This window comes from Haliotis asinina, chromosome 2 (genome assembly GCF_037392515.1).
Source record: "Haliotis asinina isolate JCU_RB_2024 chromosome 2, JCU_Hal_asi_v2, whole genome shotgun sequence".
NCBI lineage: Eukaryota > Metazoa > Mollusca > Gastropoda > Lepetellida > Haliotidae > Haliotis > Haliotis asinina.
This window is the reverse complement of record NC_090281.1, coordinates 87813247-87835146: the sequence shown is the minus strand read 5'-3', so window position 1 is coordinate 87835146 and position 21900 is coordinate 87813247. Positions and strand designations below refer to the sequence as shown.

Sequence of the window (21900 nt, the reverse complement as noted above, 5' to 3'; positions counted from 1 at the left end):
TCTGTTTACCACAAACTTCGTCTTCGGTTTTCAACTGTGAACAAGTGCAATATAGACATGTGAACAAGTGAACAATATCGCTACAAACAGCAACTTAAAGCCCAATTTACACTGAAATAGCGGCGTCCTTTTACGTGTTTGGGGCACATTCTGGGTTCGATCGCATGTTAACGAATTGGTCAGTCGTCGACGGTGTTATGGCCAGTTTGTAGAATGAGATCTACAGACTGTCCACAAATCTGAGCTTGGAGGGCCTGTCAGTCATTCTTTAAGTCGGGGCTAAGCACAAAGCGCTTGGATCCGATTGTGTTAAACCCTGGGGGGGGGGGGGGGGGGGGGGGGGGGGGGTCTTCGACAATATCATCGCTGCCCGTTATTGTGACTGTCAAGATTTCTTTGATGCCACGTCAGTGGGTCCAACTATGGTATAATATGTGGAATAACTTCCTGATTTTCAAAGACTCATTTTCAATTTGCATAACTGTCAAGGTGCGGAGCTATATACTAATTGGTTTGGTTAGTGGGTGATGAATGGAATTTTAAATGGTACAGGTTAATGTATCAACGATGGTAGCTAAGCAAACTTACGCATAACATTGCTACAGTTGCAAGAGTTAAACGTTTTCGTAATTTGTAATAATTTAAAAAGCAATGTGTCTCTATGTACATATGACTTTGTTTGTTTGTGTGTGTGTGTGTATTTTGTTGTTGTTGATGCTTAATGACGTACTCAGCAATATTCCAGCTACTAGTATATGAAGACTGTTTGTAAATAATCAAGTCAGAGCCAGGCAGTCCAGTGAATTCATCAAGATGTACTGTTACGGTTAAGAATTTACCGTGACAAACTATGAAAGAAATCCCCTGTGAACCAGCAAAGCAGAATAAAGACAAGTCAAAACCTTCAAATTATGTATTATTATGCAACAAGAACAAGGTATACAAAGTCACAAGTCAATAGTCACAATGCTGATTACAAATTCAGTACAAATAAGACAAAATCTAAGGCAATGGGTAACAAGATATAATATAGCAAACTCACTCGTAACAGTACACTGCACAAAGCCAAGAAAGTAGAGGATAAACACCCCTATCGTACTAACCGTACCCACATGCATTTTACATCATCATCATTATCATCATAGTCGCCGCCATTTTTCACCATCATTAAGAATCCCTAATAGTTTGATGCTGTTCGGAACTCTCCGCCACATTTGTATCTTTCACACATCATTATTATCATCATCGTCGTCGTCGTCATAGTCATCATCATCATAATGATCCCTAATGTGGTGTTGTTAGAAACTCTCCCCACATATACCTGATTGTAACAATATAAGGTAACCTGCTCAGTCTACCTTTGCCTAGCCTCCTCCATGTCTCAATGTTACGATCGGACTGGTTCATAAAATACAAAATGTAATCAACCTGTGAAGGAAAGTAATTTCTGAACCGGCCAATAAATCTTTTACACCTATTAAAGGAGCTGCACGTTGATTCTAAGCGAGGGAAAAGCTTACCAAGCGAAGAGCGCATAAAACTCAGCTGAATCGAACAGCAGTGTGCTAGTAATCTTCAAATTGTTTATTTTATTACAGTGACAAACTGAAACATGCAATATTGCAACACGAGAATGTTCAGCGTTCGTGTTGGCACCACACTGCTCGCCCCTGGTCCGTGGAACAGAACGCGGCACGAACACACCAATATATTACTGCTTCATCTTGAAGTATAAACCCGTGAAGGTCCCGGTGTACAATATGCCTTCAGCAACCCATGCTTGCCATAAAAGGCGACTATGCTTGTCGTAAGACGGGATCGGGTGGTCAGGCTCGCTGACTTGGTTGACACATGTCATCGGTTCCCAATTGCGCAGATCCATGCTCATGTTGTTGATCACCGGATTGTCTGGTCCAGACTCGATTATTCACAGACCGCCGCCATATAGTTGGAATATTGCTGAGTGCGGCGTAAAAATAAACTCACTCACTCACTCACTTGAAGTATAACGTTTTCCGCTCAATCGTTATTTAAATGCCAACTTTAGCATTTACTCCGCAAATCTATATCCCATATATAATGTAGATGTGGTACTTATACATATACTGTGTGCTATTGTCACCATTCAACAGAAGATCACCTTAATTGCAGGTAAAGGTCGTAGGTGGCGCTGACAAATAATGCATTAAAAGACTTCGTCTGGAAATATAGGCTAAGGTTTTGCTCTGGAGCGTTGGCGGGCAGAGGTAGGACCTGAAACGAAGGTAGGTTCATTACTCTTCACTCCTCAAAGAAAGCACATACCTGCAATGTAACAAACAAACACATGTTCCTAATAGAGTTGGAATTGTATATTTGACGGCGCATTTTCTTTAATGGCGTTCGTATGGCGGCATCTGTTATGAAAACCTTAAATGCAGGTACCGGTGTCCTTTCTCAGGATCCGTAACGTGTCACATTCAGAATCTGTGACAAACATACAAATGTCACATCATGTCATAGCAATGCTCAACACAATGTAAGCAGCGAACTTAAATGGGTTCAGCGGCGCGTTTCTCTCTCGGCTTTTTCTGTTATATAGCGATGGAAGCCCGCGTGACCTGTTCCTTCTAAAACTATAGTGTTTACTTTGCTGACCCACGCAGGTACTTTATCACATAAATGTTACACACAGACACTAGAGATTGACTCCGCGAAACCCAATCGATGGTCTGAGGTCATACTGCGAGATAGAACATGTATATATGGATTACAACTTTAATTCTAGGTCACGACGTTTCGACACAGGTTAGGATTTCAAATATGAATGAGTTGCCATATATATACTTGTTCTACCTGACTTCCGGCTTCTAAAATGTCACTGAAAAAAGTCAACCGTACACACACACACACACACACACACACACACACACACACACACACACACACACACACACACACACACACACACACACACACACACACACACACACACACACACATATATATATATATATATATATATATATATATATATATATATATACATATACATACACACACACACACATATACACACACACCTATATATATATATATATATATATATATATATATATGTGTGTGTGTGTGTGTGTGTGTGTATATGTGTGTGTATATATATATATGTCTGTGTGTCTGTGTGTGTCTGTGTGTGTGTGTGTGTGTGGATTGGATACGGATTGTACTAGTCATGTTTTTGGTTCATGATATTCTGTTGATGCTATAGAGATTTGATATTTAAGTAGATATCTTCTTATTGAATGACATATCTATGATATGACGCAAAAACTATTTGTGACAGAACAGTTCATGGAAATACTATTTAAATATATGCCAACGTCATAACAGCAAGGGAAGACGCGTATATGATGTTGTTATTTGCAGTCGTGATGGATAGGAAACTGTCAACTGGTTCAGCGATGATAATCTTTGAATATCAATATGGGATCCGGTTTAGCCTAATACGCCCATTTATCCCATAGAGTAACACACCGCCGCTAACAAAAGGGAAATGGCGATAGGTCGTGGCGATCATCAGCATCACAGTCACAACAGCTGAGGGAATTGTCCAATAACAGCCTTCACACTCTCAACAGTTTCAGTGGATCACCTCGTGTAGGGCCCAGGTACTTGACAGCCTGAGTAGATTCCCTTAGGGCCCTCCAACACATCATCTCTGCCACACATTCAAAGGGAGGCCACTATCATCAACGCAGACTCGTTGCCGATTAATGGAGAACTTTGATTTCAGCTAAATTAGCTTAGAAGTGTCGTCATTGTTTCCCAGCCACGGGAAAGAAACATTTTAAAGTCATTTGAAGCAATTGAGATGTTGTCCCAACACAATCAGAGAGATAACGTATTGCACTGATACTATTTATCTACTGGTGTATTCCAATCTGGCACGCTGTTTGTCAATGGCTAGGTGGATATTCTAGCATCAGCTGACTGACAGACTACTGGAAGCGGATGTGCATCTCCTGCACATATATTCCTCCTCTAATGGCTGTAATTGCGACAAGCCAGGTCGGAGGGTGCCAAGTGCAGCCAATACTGAGTTGGATCACTAGATGTGTCATTGATTGGAAAATGTCGCCGTTGGAGGGACGAGTTCTTGACTTGTGAGTCTCAGGTAGGTGATATTTGTGCTCTCAAATTCTATATAAATATTTAAAGTATGTTTGAATATTTATAATGTAATATGAATTGGTTAAGAAATTCAGTGAAATGTGATTTGAATGAGTCAAACATTAACTCACATCCACGTTACATATTATATATATTACGTTACATATATATGCTGCCCATGAATTCACTTAACAGTAATTCATAATACTTTACTAATTTAGGTTTATCCGATGGTGCCATAATTTCGTATTCCTTTACACTGATGGCACATATAAAATCATAAAAGAATCATATCGATAACAAGCACTATTAAACGTCAGCGCCGTAGAAACTCTCGGTGTACAAGTCAAAATGTTATGATAAAACATATGGATATTAACACGGATTAATATTTATGTGCCCAACGACACGGCTGTAATTAAAATTGAAATAACGCTCAACCTCCCACGTCATCATGTACATAGTAGTATATATATGCATATACTTTACCTGATGGTGATTGGAAAGAGTATTTAACAAAATGTAGCCGATGGCTCAAGATTATCGATTACCTGTCAGTCTGCCGTTATACATAGATACACGGATGCCTAGGAAACATGGGATCAAGTATCTGAAAAAATAATGTGTCCTGTGCAAAATGAGGTCAATTAAGATGTAAAAATGTCATGAATTGAACGAGTGCATCATTATTGATTCAGCTGGTAACAAGGTCATGGGTTAACTACCCTCTTTATCTCGTACATTTTAGAAATTGTTTCTTTAGATATTTGCTTTAACTACTGATTGATTTTTGCGCATGACGGCTTACCTTATTTTGAATACGGGACCATTAAAAGGTCACATACAATGGGTGGAGTGGTCTTTGGTGTACATGTTCACGGAATGATGCATCATAAAGTATATGTGATGAGGCAGAATTATTCATGCATAAAATCAGTTGTATATTCTAACGGCCTTATCTTTGTTTTGTAAGGTGAAACGGGGGACGCTTTATGGCGAAACCCTTACAGTAATTATAAGAACTACATTGTGCAATTCCGATTATAGGTTTGTGTTCACAAGTCACTGTCAAACAGTGCTGGCGAAAACATGAACGTACCCTGCTACGCACATCACAAACACTTGCCAAGCCAAGAGTTCACATGAAAAGAGTATCAGCTAATAAATAAATAAATAAATAAATAAATAAATAAATAAATAAATAAATAAATAAATAAATAAATAAATAAATAAATAAATAAATAAATAAATAAATAAAATAAATAAATGAGACCTTTCCTTTCCAGGTGTAACTATTGTGCCTGTTAGTCAGTTGTTAACATGTCACTCTGATGCGCATTATTAATCCAATCCTTAATCCTTCCGTATAAGCATAGATTAATTCCAACATGTTTCACGGCAGTTATCGTCACACACATATTTTGTGGCATTTAATGATCGCACTGGTCACAAATGGTGGACACTGTCAATGTAGTCCTAATTTCCGCGTGACTTTGTGCCATAGGATCCATGGCATTGGTCGATTCAGTTGCACAGCGAATCGATGCCTAACCTAATCCCGGTATAATGAGCGCTTGTATTCAAAGCCATGCTGAGACTGAATTGGGTTGGCGACCATACTAATGTTTGTAAATTGATAAATTCTATTATCCATTTTGTCCCGCTCCTATCTTCATAGAACGCCTGTGTTAGGTCCTGAGTTGAGAGCTTCTTTAACCTAATTACCTACACATGTGATTGTTGATAAGACTGACAAACAATTTGGCATCAGTGTGCTATTCGTACTGAGACTGGCCTCCTGTGTAAATACATAAAAGAGTGGGTTTTCCTTCAAATTTAGCATCTTCAGGTGAACAAGTTTCGTTGAACTGAATGGCTAATAATGTATTTCGCATCTATGTTTTGTCATGTGACTGTAATGTTTTTGAATTGGATTTGCGCATATTGTTCAGTAAAAACGTTGATTAGTAAAGTTTGTTTAAATTTTGCTGTATTTTTCAAACTTAAATATGTTTTACTTTGGGTATGCGACGATAACACAGGACAAAATTCAGTGTTTACTATCATTGCCTTACTGCCGACAGAAACAAACTTCAGTATGACGTATCTAGACCAAGTGTTATTACTCTTCTAATTCCCAGACGTGACTCGATGACTGCATTTAGGATCTGTACATTTACTTTCAGAGGCCTTGCCATCAGAAGAAAGGATCTAGCCATTATTCTTGGTCTCGAAACTGTTATGCCACGTCACAATGTCGATGTTAACACGCAAAGGGACTTTAGTCCGTCCGAAACGAGGAACCATAAAAAAGTCGCAAGTAAGTCGAACCAGATCCGGTGGAACTGGAAAGGATGCCTCACGTGGTCTGGAGGAAGGGGAAGAGTCCCCCGGCGTGTCTACGCCAGTACAGAGTCAGGACTTGGTGACACAATCTCCAGGGAAGTCGACCGTTGTGGTAAGTAATGATGTTGAAATACAGGCTTCATAAATAATACACCCAAGTTGTACTATTGGACACTCGCTGAAAGCGCTGTTCTTTTTCTTTAGCTGGGTTCACATTAATATGTTGGGGTGGTTTAGTAGCCGAGTGGTTAATACGTTTGCTCGTCACGCCAAAACCTAGGTTCGATTTGCCATACTGGTTCCATTTTTGGTGTTATCTACTTCACCTATTTCCGTGATATTGCTGGAATATTGCTAAAAGCGGAGTAAAACTAAACCACACACTCACTCACGCACTCACATGTTGTATTATCGTCTCGTAAGCTACAGAAACGTATTCCCATGAGAAGTGAGCGCAATCGGTATGACAGGACATTCTACTTCCGGTGTCATCGCCTATCTGCCATTCAAACTCTGGAGCCTGTTTGTTCAGATAATCAGTATTGTTGCTTCACTGATCGGAGCTGATGTGTAATATTCTACACCCCAGTGCTTACTTATGTCGCATGGAAGGAAATGTAATATAGGTCATTTTGCTATTTTATGTCTTAGAGACTTAATGTATTGATCCGTGACTTCTTTTAATGATTAAACGATGTTTCCCTGTACAACACATTTAAAATTAAAATTTAATATGTTTTAAAGGGCAGGTATTTGGATTCACTCAGCATCACGCAAACACTCTAGTGTTTCAGTTCCACTCAAAACATTATATTAAATTCCCACTTCTAAAAGCATGTCACTGTTTAAAGTCAGCTGGGCTGTCTGACATATACAGGTGTTAAGATACCCATTTATCTTACCTCATACATATATGTCGCTCTCTGATTGGCTAAGCGCTCTTCTATTATTTTCAATGTACCCCACTTACAAGAGAGGTACATTGCAATGTACCCCGCTGCCAAATGGTAACTCATTCGGGTACCTCGTGGCAGTTCTTCTTTATCTCGAATATTATTAAATCACGCATGACACACGGACATTACCGAACTTTCATTGGAAAGGAGATAACTCCAACCCTGTTTTTCTTGTGTCGTCTGCCTCGCATTCCAATGAATAAATTTTGACAAAACGTTCAAATATAGTCCCGGCGAATAGTAGGAAGGGGAACTGCACCGAGGCGATTTTACTATGACAATATATGCGGGGAAAACAGCGAATGTAGTTACTTGATTGCGCGTTCATAGTGTTTTGATTGAGTCATGCAGCAAAAGTTTGCATAATTTTATGTTGCGTCATACGCATGCAGTATCACCAACATAAATATGGTGTAGATCGTTATCGTAATACCTGCTTATTTATTAGACTGTATAGTTGCCAGTAAAACATGTTAGTGTAATAAACATAGAATGAACATGGAAATAAACAGCACGTGCATGTAAGAGATATTCGTAATTGTCCATGCAATTTCGGCAACCACTATATTATTCATGTGTATTGTAACAGCTTGCCTCTCAGTATCAGCTGTCCAGGATTTGTTCAGGGTCCACGTACAATCTTAACTGCTCCAAAATTAGTCCACCATGACAACAGCAAATACAGAGGAAATGATGACTTGTTCATTATGAAAATAGTCGTTGAAAACATTCATTTGGACTTCAAACGTCCCTTGTCTTGTCGTTATCCGCTACAACGCAGGATGTGCCTGCTGTTAATTTCCGATCGCTGTGACCTTCGATATTGTGTCTGACAATATTGTACACGTCAATTATCCACGCGTCAGTGTAAGATGAAGAAAGCTTCTCGTTTTGATTTATTCTGAAGAGTTTAGCTTTACACCGCACTCAGCGACTAAGAGGCGGAGGGCTGTGAATTGTCGTGTTTGGACTGGACAGTGCAGTGGCCAACAGCATGAGCATCGATCAACACAAGTGAGATACGATGACATCTGTGAACCAAGACAACGAGCCTCGCCACCCGATCCTGTAATCGCCTCCTAGAACAGGTTCCTGAAGATGAATTCTAACCAAATCCTCACGGTGTTTTTTGACAGAGACGGGAATGAAGGCTCGTGGTAAAAAACTGTTGTTCAGGTCCAGTCGGTCATTCACAAGTCTTTATCGTTTCTTTGATCGGAGCACTACGTCACGATATGGCTGAAATATTGCTGATGTGACGTTAAATATTAACTCACTCACTCACTCGGAGCACTACGGTATTGTGATGATTGAAACATGGGACGTTCTATACTGTAATCATATCGTCCCGATGAAAACATCATCACGATCTCATCAAGATGTTTAGTGAGAGTATTCATTCACATCTCGTTCCATATAATCATCTGAAAGGTCATCTCAATGCATACTAATGATTGCAGTTGTTCATTCACATGTTTTCTTATAATTAGTATCCTGATGTCAAATCACCTTCATGCCCCTTGATGATGAAATTTGTTTACTTTATTCACGTTTTGTCGTATACTATCCTGATGTTGAGTGACCTGGATGCCCATTAATGATGACGTTTGTTTATTGACAAGACTAGATCTTTCTGTAACGTGGCTGGAATATTATTGAGTGCGGCGTAAAACAAAACTAAAACTTGTGTTAAATGTGTTTTCGTTGTGCACAGGTCTTTTGTAAACCTTCCTGATGGTAAGTCATCTCCATGTCCATTGAAGTTGATTTGCAAGTCTTTCTTGTATTAATTTGATGTTAAATCACCTTGACGCCCATTGATGGTGGAATCTGTTTATTCGAAAGTCTTTCTTATATTATCCCGATGTTGAGACGTCTTGAAACATTTGTTTATTTTTTGGTCATCCTGGTTTCTTTTGACGATGACAGTTATTCATTTGCAGGTCTTTGTAAGCTGTTCCAGGGGCTCCTTTCACGAAGCAACCTTTACTAAGGTTAAACCCAAGTCCCAGTCTTTAACATTGCAATAAGATTACCTTAGTGAATTACGATCACCTTAGTGTTTTGTGAAAGGAGGCCCTGATCATACGTAATCTGGGTGATATTTCCGATACAGAAACAGCTGTTCTTTCATTTTTCTTGACCAAATTATCACTTGAACACATTATTTTGCCTCAGTCTTGCATAACTCGTGTAGCGCCAGGTAACGTAATCGTACACTTTAAACACCCTGTCAGTAAGTTCATCATATCTTCCATCTTCAAACACAGAAGGTAAGCAATATGTCAGCAAGCTAGGTCCCTTATAACAACAACCCGAAGAAGTGCACACGTGACTAGAACAACATGTCGTGATGTATAATTATTGTCAAGGTATCCTGCCAAACACTTGTCTGCTGCTTATTACGGGATTATTCACCAGCTGAAAACTGATTATCTGAAAGCATTATAGGGAGTTATCACAACTGCTTAACTACTTGCAATTTCACCAATGAAACACTCTATATGTGCAATATTCATCTTCAGAGAACAGATTTGACTAGAAATGCGCTTATTAGCATCGATAAGTTCTCAGGTGACAATTCACGCCGCTGATTCAGTTCATTCTCCACGACTGCGGTAGTGTAGTGTTAAATGCGCTTGCTCTTCAATCAGCAAAGCCTATGAATTTGCACTGTGAACCAGTTCAGTGTACAGACCAACCCCTGTGATATATCTCCAATAATGCTTCTCCATCGAGGTACAGTACTGTTACATACTACAACCAGTTGCTAATTGTTCCGCTAAATTTTCTGCCCATCCTTTTATCCCGAAAAAAAACACAACGAACAATTTACACAAGGAGGTAAACTGATGATCGTAAAAAAGTATACTCTCGAAAACTGGATTTACCCAAACAACTACAAACTTTCACAAAAAGATGTTAGGCATGAAATGGTCGTCATCCTGAGTCTTTAAACATAATCCGGATCCTCAGCTACACAGACATTGAACACCCATTGTCCTGTTTTCCACAATAAACACGAGGATAAACACTGCAAGCGCGAGTCCCAAAATATAACCCGATATTCAGACAAACCAACAGTGAACTCCAACGTTGACACTATTAACTATTTGTTTGCGTCATACTTCACTTGGTGAACGATGTGAATTTTCATTGTGCTCAGCTGTTATATTTCGTTTTGTTATTTCTGACGGACTGAAGTGTATAAACATAGTGCTGATGTGTTTTCTAGAACTACGTGCATTGATTATGTGATTGCGGTAGCTCTCAGCGTACGACAGCTGCATCTGTTGACGTATGCATGCATACATACATGTATAAGATTTACTGGACGGTAAGAGTCTCGCTGTGCCAATACTGTCAGAAGTGTATGGGTTTGAGATGATCAGGACATGAACACCATATCTGGAAACAGCGTCAAGGTTTGATCTGTAGAATTTCGTTGTTTAATATTTGAATAGGTGTAATTCAATACCATATGATTTCTCTCGTATATGGTGTATATTCAAGGATGTTATACTTATATGGCCTTGTGTGTGCGTGCGTGCTTGTTCTATTTTTATCTTTTCATCTATCTATCTATCTGTCTATCTATCTATCTATCTATCTATCTATCTATCTATCTATCTATCTGTTTGTCTGTCTCTATTAAATGATATATGCTCAATCCAAGGCCCATGATATGACTTGAGATGGTGTAATTTCACTTATATACCCGACTCAGACAGAGAAGGTTGGCTCCTGGTCCTGTTCTAACCCTTAATGCCGAAAGTAACAAGGAGTAACTAAAATTAACACGACTTTTCAAGTCTGTTGTATTTTTATGATGTGACACTACTGGTCATTTGATATGTCTGTAGACGAAATATTCGCTACCCCACGGAGGAAGGGAACCTGTGTTGAGTGCAGACAACCTCACTTAGCATACCACACAGAGTTTGCTAAGGGTCATCACATTCAAGGGCAATGCATAAAATAGTCTGAAACCATGTGCATATATTGAAATAACCTTCTGGATGTCTGAAGATTTGTCGAAAACACCTGCAGCTCGTTCTCCTTTTGAGCATGTTTGACTGGGTTAAGTCTGGTGACGGTGCTGGCCTCTCCATCCAGTTAAAGGTTTTCAGGTTCTGGTGAATCTCTCCCTATGATATCGCTTATAACCTTCTGTGAGGACGGTGTTTGTTGCCGACATATGGTTCTCCTGCCTCTACCAATACTGTACATTCATCTCAACAGAGAGCATACTTGGTTATGTGGGAATCCTGATTATTTTTCCCGTTTTCCTTGTCGACACCACGACATGTCTGGACGTGATCTCCCCAATCCAAAAATACCCACCTGATGTTTACACGTGATCTTACCAATCTACATATTGCTGCCTGATGTCAGGTCAGGTGAATGTGTATACATGCCTTGCGTGATCAGCAACCCCCCTTACGTCACGTCGTGACGACGCCTTGCGTCAACCGGGAGAGGAGCGCCGTCGATCACTTGCAAGTCGCTCGATAGTTGATCCAATCGTCAAGTATCGATTCCACGCCGTTCACATCGCACTTTGACCGACACCATTCACGTTTGCAACGTGACGTTGTGTTAACCCTGTTTCAAGTATGTCCATACATCTGCAAACTTCTTCGGCCATCACAATGCATCATTTGACGTATACTGGGTTAAGTGGTTCAGTTATTGCAATCTTTGGCAGTAAATGTATTTGTGCTCTTGGACAGTTGTATAAAACTAATTTTTCCCGACACACCCAAGATTTTTACGCATCTTTTTTCGCATCGGACGTCTCTGTGTACGGGTTATTTCAAATTGATTGTTTAATCATTCGTTCATATTCTTGATCGTGAGCATAGTTTGAGAAGTGTATGTTTCACAGGTTGATTGACACTGATATATTGCTGGATTCGGGTTAGTAGTCCACAAATCGAAATTGTTATTCGAAGCACGTATAGCAAGGCATGGATTCGCATAATGTACAGATTGAGAGAAGTGATATCTTCTTTGTAATGACATTTATATTTCAGATTGACAATGGTTACATATGTTACTGGACCACATGAATGCCAATGATATTATCATTACAGTTTGCTCACAGCAGAAGTAGGATGAAACGCAAAATAATGGATTTCATCTGCGCTCATTTTTTCTTGGATTTATAAGTCTAACTTTATCAAAAGAAACCAGAGCAACGCCCACCAGTACATACAGTATAGTGTTATGCTTAAGGGAAACTTCAACTGTATCAGCGTATTAAATTAGTAGCAATGTAGGAAATGTTCAAACTGACATATTGTCTGATGCTGTGCCATCCCATACTGCATCTTGAATAATTATGTGTTTACAAATACCACTGATGATAGCCATAACATTTAGAAACGCGTTGAACAGCGAATAAGTCTTGAAAAGGTTTTATACCAGTCCTATATTGAGTAAATGGGGTGTTCAAAATGAATCTACCGTTATCAAATATCGGGCGAATAGTAAAAGGAGGTGACATTTACTGGAAATGACGTAGGATGAAATAGATGAGTTCTCTATATGGGTCATCAATAATTTACCGACCACTATAACAGATGGATATTAATATGAAACTATATAGATTAAAGTTAGTTACAGATGACATGATTTGGAGAATCAGAACATGGCCTGAGTGAAAACATAGCTTCTGAATACGTATGACACACATTGAACTAAAATATTCAAATAGCTACAGTGTCCAATGACGAATCATGCGTTCAGTTTAAGTAGAATTATTCAGTTCCATATACAATGGAATCTGTCTTTATGGACCTATGGAAAGGTTTATTTGTCTAGATTGTAAAACAGTCCGGATTAGACAACATATCTCCTACCTTTACCGTAGACACACTGCAATAATACCTTTATTTGTTAAGGACAACCAAGAACGTGAATCGTTCTTTTTATGTCTATATTCATATTTAGTATATTATTCACACTTTGTACTCATTGCAGCATTAAAGAAGAAACAAACAAACCAATTAACATACCTGTATGGTGTAAGCAGAGCAGTCGTTACCAAACACTCCACTAAACACATGAAAAATGCATCCTAATCTCATCCTGGAAACGTGAGGGCATGAGCTATACATAATACCATCATATTATATCATACCTCCCTGGCAAGTTGTGCCCAAATTGTCGCTATTACCTAACCTGTTCTGGAATTATTCCTGTTATGGTGAGTTTCTAAGTGAGCATGTTATATCATTAATACATGAACCATCGTTTACCCTCGTAAACATTGGTTGTCATCGTTGGTTTCAAGAGGACCATACGGTTATTGTCTTAATTGTTTTCCCTACAGTGTGTGTATCGGCAGATAACATAGACCATTTGTTCTTTGGTACTTAATTCATTAATGAAATATAAATTTATTGTGAAACAATCAGTTCTTATGTTAAGACTATTAACATATGACTATTAACATATTTTTATGACCCGAAGTAAAACATGTTATAGCAAATATATAGTCTTTGAATTGCATTTAGAATTGCTAGAAAAGGGATTTATATCAGGTGTAGAAATATAGAAGTTGGGTGTAGGTTTTTCACTTCATTTTGTGTGGGTTCCCTTAAAGTCCTTTTCAAACACACGCTCACTTGATACTGGAATAATTGTGGAATACTGGAATACTTTAACGTCAAATATAACGTTATAATTGTGGAATACTGGAATACTTTAACATTATATACCATAAATAAGTCTCACTTAGTACTGGAATAATCGTGGAATACCTTAAATAATAACCCAAATAACTCTCACGTATTATATTTACCTTTCTAAATTCCTCTGACTTAGTAATAGAATAAGAGTGAGCTAACTTACGGTAATATGGCTTTTCCAAATGTATTCTCACTTAGTATTGGAATAATCGTGGAATATCATAGCAAATAGACCTCATGTTTTACATATACTTTTCAAAAACACTTTGACATTATTGGGAAATCGTGGGATGCTTTAATGTGTTAAACCCATTTCTAATGTACTCGCACTTAGTGCTGGAGTCATGACTGAATACTTAAACGCTGCATACAGCTGTATTGTCAGTATTGATTTCCCGTCAATATGCGGATATCTGCGTATAAGCAGCTGTTTCGTGTGTGCGGCCGTATTGCTTGTCTGATTGATTGGCAAAGATGATGTCATTTTCTTCGAGTGTGTTTTAGACAGATTTTGTAAACTGTACTTGATCCAACTAACAAGTTCGTGTTTTTTATGCTGTGTGAATTTTTTTATGTCTTTACCGATATCCACTGTTATCAAAGATGAAAAGGCCAGATTAAGGCACTCATTATATGTGATCATCCTCCCCTGTGATCATGCGCATCCTTGCGTCTTCGAAATGAGAGATTGTTATGTTTGAAAACCAGATAAGGCCATATTTAATGCCTCTGCTTCCATGCACATTAGTGGCACATTAGCCCATCATTATGTGTTTTTAAACAACAAGACTAGACAGGAGCAGCTGGTGTGTTACAGTTATGTATCGTTTATGTCCAAGGCTTACGGCGTCAACTGATATAACGATTTCATATGACCTCCGAGATCAGTTCTTTATATCAGAAGTTGCTGTTTATACCAAAACTGTCGGCATTATCACTACGCTAGAGTCATATGTTATGTGTGACTTCGTGATATCCGGAGATAACTGTACCCACATCGGTAGTAATAAATATTTGTTTTCCGACAATCTGCTTTTCGGTATAAGCTTGCGTTAGGTGAGATTAGTTATTCTGCGTCCATTTACTGGAATAATGGCATTCAGATGCTATAATTTACACATATTTCGAATTTGAACGAAATCGGTGAAGAAATGGATATTTAGGGAAATTCTACTGCTACACTCATTACTTACGTGTATTTTATAGAAATACCCTACGATTGCAAAAGTCTAGATTTATATTTTTAATTTTTTTTTTGTCGAAACAGAGATTACTGAGTAACTGAGGTTACTGCTAGCACTGTCTCTGCATATTCCAATACCCTTCTTGTATCTTTGAAAGATTAATGACGATGTACAAAGAGAAGATCAGTGCAGAGGTTGAAATACTCAATTCATTAAATGTAGGAAATTAAGAAATGGCTTCACGTTATTAGATGCCGTTGTAAGTTGTCCATCTAATTTATACTTTTCCAATAATCTTTGGAGGAAGTGCGTTCTTTTCCTTTTAAAACTACTTCGCCCACACAGCCTTCACATAGGTCATCTCTTCCTCTCTCTCTCTCTCTCTCTCTCTCTCTCTCTCTCTCTCTCTCTCTCTCTCTCTCTCTATTTACCTTCTTGTAAAACACTAGAAGTGTATAATGTTCTATGCCGAAATTGGACGACACCTAATAACAAAAACCATGACAATTAAAGAATTAGGAAAAGGAATCAATAGGTAGAGACCTATCAAATCTATCAAAATGTTAAGTCACGTTTTGAATTTGAAAATTACCTAATGATTTTGCCCAGTTGTAGTTTATTAAATTCAATACTCCTATAATGGGTATTGAATCCACTCTATTATACTGTCACTGGTTCCGAAACTTTCAGCTCTGTGTCGTGAAAAAAAGTACGCTTTTGTAGGAAATGTATTATTATGACGTACATAATCATAATGTGACATTGTCACATTTCTTCCACATTATGTTTTCTCTCGAGTCCTATTAATGTGTGGTATTATTATTCATGTTCTATGAACCGTCTTAGATCTATAAACATTCTGCGACACGGCATGTGTGCTAAATGTAGTGTGTTCCTACTCGTATGAAAATATAACACAGGTTATAAAAGATGAATAATTAAAGTGTATTTGTATTTGGACACAATCTAAAATTCTGATTCCCGTCGATCTCTTATGATTCATATATGCCTCACCTTACGTTTAAACTACGGGTTTTCATTTTTTAGTCACACAGTGCACCCAATCTAGATCTTGTTTGTGTGGGGTGGGGTGGCCATGAGGTCAAGGCGTTCGCTTGTCACGCCGAAGACCCGAGTTCCATTCCCTACATGGGTACAATGTGTGAAGCGCATTTCTGGTGTCCCCTTGTGGTGATGTTGCTGGAACACTGCTAAAAGCGTCGTAAAACCAAACTCACTCACTCACTTACTCTGCAGATAAGAATGGCCCACCATTTAAATGCGTTAACGTTTAGCGTTGAAAGGTCGGGTTCGATCCGATCGAGCACAGGTCGTAGAGGTAAGGCCGGTCGACTTAGGACCAGATTAACTTGAGATACGAATGAAATTAGGTCGATGTACAGGTCAAAGGAATCGAGTAAGGTCTACCTGGTCGAGTTCAGGTCGAGTATAAGTCTTCTTAGCCTGGCCGACCGGAGTCGAGACAGGTCGACTGAAGTCGGACTGAAATCGAATTAAGGTAGTTACGAGGTCGTTGTGAGCTCTTAAGCACAGCTGTTGAAGTATGTCGAATGTGTGTTCATACACTGAACGATGCCTGATTTTGTTTATGCATCACTCCATAAAGTCAGCACCTGTCTAGCAAGTGTACCAGGGATCAATATAATGAGCATCAATCTATTATTGTTCATAATAACGCACTGGGACAGGCTCATCGCATCTGTTGTTTGAGAGGTGACTACTGGCGGCAAGGACTAGTTGTCTCACTTTGTGATACGGCTGATGGCTGACAGGTCCAATAACGGGGTGGATGCTCATGACAAAACCATTACTTGCTGCGTTGATTTGTATCTTGTTCGCGGCTATATTCCAGATACAGGTATGTGGCAGTATCATATTACACTGGCATAAATTATTTGCTGATATACATGTATGATATTGATTTCAATTCTCAATCCAGGAATACAGATGCTTAAAATCTGATAATCATTGGATCAGCTTCAGTTTTAGCTCCCGGTATCTGCTGTATCAGGGTATCCGTGCGGGTATAAAGCCCAGAACATGTCACAGATTTCGGTTTGGGTACCAATCTTGTCAAATAAGCGATGAAGTCAATTTTTGGTAACATGGTTGGTTTTTATCATAGGAATATGACAGTGTTGATCGTTGCTATAAATATACTGAACAGCAAAAGAAATGCAGCTTTTTGCCACGTTCTTAAATACAAAACATAAACATGAACGTTTACATTTATGAGATTCGACATTTGCGTTTCTTTTGCTGTTCAACATAGTATCATACTTATCATTGAGATTTCCACTCCAGTCGCACACAGCCGGACTATTGCTCAGTGCGTCGTTAAACCAGAACACGAACAAATCAGATCATCCGGTGGATTTATTGTAGACGCAATGGACGCAGTAGCTGCAGTAGTAACAGCAGAAGAAGATGTATTAGAAATAAGACACCATTAGAATGTCTAATCTGAAAGCAAGTGCCCAGAAACATATGCATGCCCCAAAAGAAGACGAAATTGATTTGCTGGTCGTGCGATTTTGGTGGTGATGGAATGTCATCGTATACCAATTGTATGTTTCAGTGCTCGTGATGTTAGCCATCGGTTTGTCTGGTCCAGACGCACATTGCTGACTATTGCTGCCTTAAACAACAAACAACAACATAAATAAACACCATTGTGAGAAGACTGATATTAATGTTTACCTTTCAGTGTTTTGACGACAACAACCAGCTGTATCAGACTGGCGTGAGGTGGCCGGCACGGACACCCAGTACTGACCAGCCCATCCATGGGGAAGTCTTCCTCCAGATCAGAGAGGCCAACAAAGAAGCAGACGACACTAAGGACTTTGTGTGTCGGGTCACCGACATTTTCTGCAATTCTTGTGAGTAGTGCTTCCGATAACAATAATGTAGTTATAGGATCGCAGTCCTGAATTAATGGAATCTTGCTGAGGCCATCCAGTGATTGATATCATGAGCAACAGTCCATATCGTCGGGAGCAGCATCGATTTGCTTTGCATGAACAAAATGTATTTTGCTTCAGAAACCATCAGTTCAGCCTGTTACACATTAACTGTTAGGGTTAAGACTGAGATAATATCATTGTACACTTATATCGCGTTGAATTGCACTTCTCGTGGACATGCTCTTAGCGCATACTAAGCTGTCTGGGAGACGCTGAAAGCTTAATAGACATAAGACTTCTACTATCAGGTACCCATTTCCTGCGGGGTGAACGGAATTTAAATCACCTGCCTAAGGCGTGACCACATAGTTGTCTCGTTGTGGGGTAGGACAGAAACATAATGAAATTTCACAAGTCAAGCTGCCACAATACCGCACTCAAGTTCCGATGTGGTTACAGTGTTACAGTGTGAAGTATTTTTCAAATTACCCTTTGCTAATGATCACGTACACGATACATTATTCACTTAAATGTGTACGAGGAATGAGAGTAGGAGTCATCATTATCTTGTGGTACCAGGCTGACATTTTGAAGTATGTCAGGAGTTTTTGTGTCGGCCTGTTTTATTCATAACTGATATAAGGTCATATCTGATTGGTTATAAAGAGAACTACAAATGGTTTCGTGTACTTAACAAAAGTATTCATTTATTCATAAGGACAAAGAATGATCACTGCTATAGTTCGAAAAGATCATACCTCTCCACTCTCTCCCTTGTAATGACCCCACCACTAATATTTCCATAACGGTCATCGTTAACCTTTACAAAACGATATTGTTGAAACGCGGACATAATGGAACAAATGGATCCTGCCACAATTAAGGGACGCAACTCAAATGCGAATTGCGACATCTTGTAACCAGGCCCTAACCACACCACCGCATCGTTAAAGGTATTTTTTTCACCAATGTCTCCAGTAAAATATTCCTCATGATTCCTTCAACAGTATGATATTTTTGTTTCAGTATTTTTCACTGTGCTTATTGTGGTGCTGTTGATCATACCGACTGCTATGGTATCTGCTGGGGTCAAATACCTCAGCGACTGTCCAGTACAACCGAAGATTCCAGTGTATCTCATGGTGGGAGGGTGCTTTGGCATTCTCAAGCTCGTTGGCATGTGGTGGCGAAACGTTCAGATACGGCGCTACGAAAGTATGGACGCATTCTATGACGCCCACGATAACGATGCTGCCTTTGCGTCACACACTTTCAAACTAATGGACGCCATGCTGTCAGCTTTCTTGCTTGGATGGCAAATTACTGGGACATACTGGGTGTTCACAATTTATGAACCTAACTACAAGCCTCTCCTTCACGAGCCGAGCAACTGGTGCGAGAAGACGGTGTTTATGATTGCGTTCATTCAGATTCTCGGATGTTACGGTCTTTTGTGCCTTGGAATTCTTGTGCTGCTTCTGGTGGCAGCGTGTTATAAGTACACGGATATATTTGATAAGTGAGATCTTCTGATTCTTACTGTGCATAAAAGGTATACATGAGATTATACCATATACTCATGCTTGCCAAAACAGTATATTTATCAGTGTGATGTGTTACTTTTGTATCATGTCTCCTCGATGTTATATTAATATTTTTATATGTATGTGCAATGGATCTGAGAAACATTTCAGCTTAAAATGATGTTCGGCTTTTCACATACAGATAACTAGTGAGTACCAAAAGCAAAAAGTGTATGGTAATATCTTTCATCAACTATCATCATAATCATATTCATTTGGCTTCGTTCAAGCATTATACTAATTAACACCCATTATGCTGGAATATATCAGTATTCATTGTTTGCTCAAGTTTTCCTGCAGTTTTGAGGTATTTACGGTAGTATTATCATAATGATTTCATAAACGTAGGCAATACCAAGACGTAGGTGATACTTGGAACATGCATGAGTGGCATACTAGTGCATGTTACTCACGATCAGTTTCATAGATACGCTAGTTGTTTTACATATCATATAGATGGTTATAAAGAAATTGCTGACACACAATGCTTAATTCCTTACATTTTCATGTACTAGATTTCTGATACGATCAATCAAATAAGTCTGACTTGAATAAGTAATATTGTGCGATTTCCGAAAACACAAGAACAAATGAACAATTCCTCATCCAAACCATTTATGATATGTTGGTCATCTAATTTGCACACACACAGACACACACACAGACACACACACAGACACACACACAGACACACACACACACACACTTTTTTGTATAACATGTGATATGATTCTGATTGGTTTAAAATCTGCAATAACATAATAAAAAAAACTGACGTCACTAGTTCTCCTGTATATAAGAATATGTGTTCGTAAACCTCAAGCAATGAATTCATGTGATAAGATATATAAGGAATGTTAAGGAATTATGCGTATGTTCCATATTTGGGTGATATATGCAGCCATACTGCATGTCCTATATTTCCTGCAGCGTGATGCTTCAGTTTATAGACTGGACGCGAACATGGACAATCACACAGCTGTATAACTGGAGAGATTGGAATGAAAATTAAGTTTCTATTGAGCTTTATTATTCTTCTGATTGTTATTATCATCATTATTTTGTACTAACAGGATCCGGGATCATACTCAATGATTTGGTCGATTCTCGCCTTCGTATCCCAACTGCTTAGTATGATGTTGTTTATAGGATTTTCTGATGAGCCTTCAAACAATAATCAAAAATGAAGACTTCCATTTCATGGATGACAACTTCCTGTGCATTGCTGAGATTCTTACATCGTTTGTCAGGCCACAATTTCAGCCATCCAGAATGACAATCAAACAATTAGCAAAGAAACAAATTCAACAAACAATCAAAGACATCGTCTCTATTATTATTTACTGATAAAATACGATACTGTCACCGATGTCACCATTTACAAACATGTTAAAGGTTTAGTCAATCGTTAGTGAAAAGACATTTGATGTTTATTGAACCTATTACAGGTGTATACACTGTGAACACATCACGAGATATCCGTAAACGATGTCTATTTGGCACTCTAGTGTCCGACTTACGGAGATCGTTGAAGGGACGCTGAGTTTAACTGCAATTCAACACTTAAATAAACTATCACAAACGTAGGCAGTGATGTATGTTTAATCACCTGAGGAGCTTCCTGAATCTAAATACTTAAGAGTCCATCCAAATGACATTTTCTAATGGAAACTAAATGTTTGAAAACTGAACGATACTGAAAGCACAAACCAGATCCGTGTTAGGCATTTAGAACAATACCAGATGAAAGCGACAGAAAACGTTCACGTGAAAAGACATATACACTGTCAGCATGTGGAGAGAATAATTAATTTTGAAAAGCGTATGAACGTATGAAGGTATATATGTACGCATGTAACCGAGGCATACGCAACCAGAATACTCTCTTTATTCAGGAGAGGAACCTATAGTTTTTAATACCTGAAATGTCATTGTAAGAGATTATGTGCACAATTCGGTGAGCTAAATGCTATTACGAAAGGATCCCATGCGAGTTATTAAGAGAAAGCAATCAATGTAGAAAATGAGCTCCTTGCATAACACATCAAAGACCAGTTCAG

At 38.8% G+C, this 21900-nt stretch overlaps 1 protein-coding gene across 2 annotated transcripts; it reads left to right on the top strand.

Moving 5' to 3' along the window:
* Positions 1 to 3397: 3397 nt before the first annotated feature.
* Positions 3398 to 21066, top strand: LOC137272973 (transmembrane protein 272-like). 2 transcript variants are annotated; one of them, XM_067805410.1, is made up of 4 exons: positions 3398 to 4153; positions 6336 to 6607; positions 18059 to 18233; positions 19284 to 20869. In XM_067805410.1, the coding sequence occupies exons 2-4, from the start codon at positions 6404 to 6406 to the stop codon at positions 19778 to 19780; spliced, it is 876 nt and encodes a 291-aa protein (XP_067661511.1). In that variant the 5' UTR covers positions 3398 to 4153; positions 6336 to 6403; the 3' UTR covers positions 19781 to 20869. The 2 variants fall into 2 exon arrangements, with proteins under 2 accessions (XP_067661511.1, XP_067661512.1); XM_067805411.1 differs by lacking the exons at positions 3398 to 4153; positions 6336 to 6607 and adding an exon at positions 10768 to 10876 and having other exon boundaries at positions 19284 to 21066.
* The last annotated feature ends 834 nt before the right edge of the window (positions 21067 to 21900 follow it).

Coding starts and splice junctions, on each gene's coding strand:
- LOC137272973 (XM_067805410.1), top strand. CDS start 6,404: ATGTCGATGTTAACACGCAAAGGGACTTTAGTCCGTCCGAAACGAGGA. Junction 6,608..18,058: donor CAGGGAAGTCGACCGTTGTG/GTAAGTAATGAT, acceptor TTTACCTTTCAG/TGTTTTGACGACAACAACCA. Junction 18,234..19,283: donor CGACATTTTCTGCAATTCTT/GTGAGTAGTGCT, acceptor TTTTTGTTTCAG/TATTTTTCACTGTGCTTATT.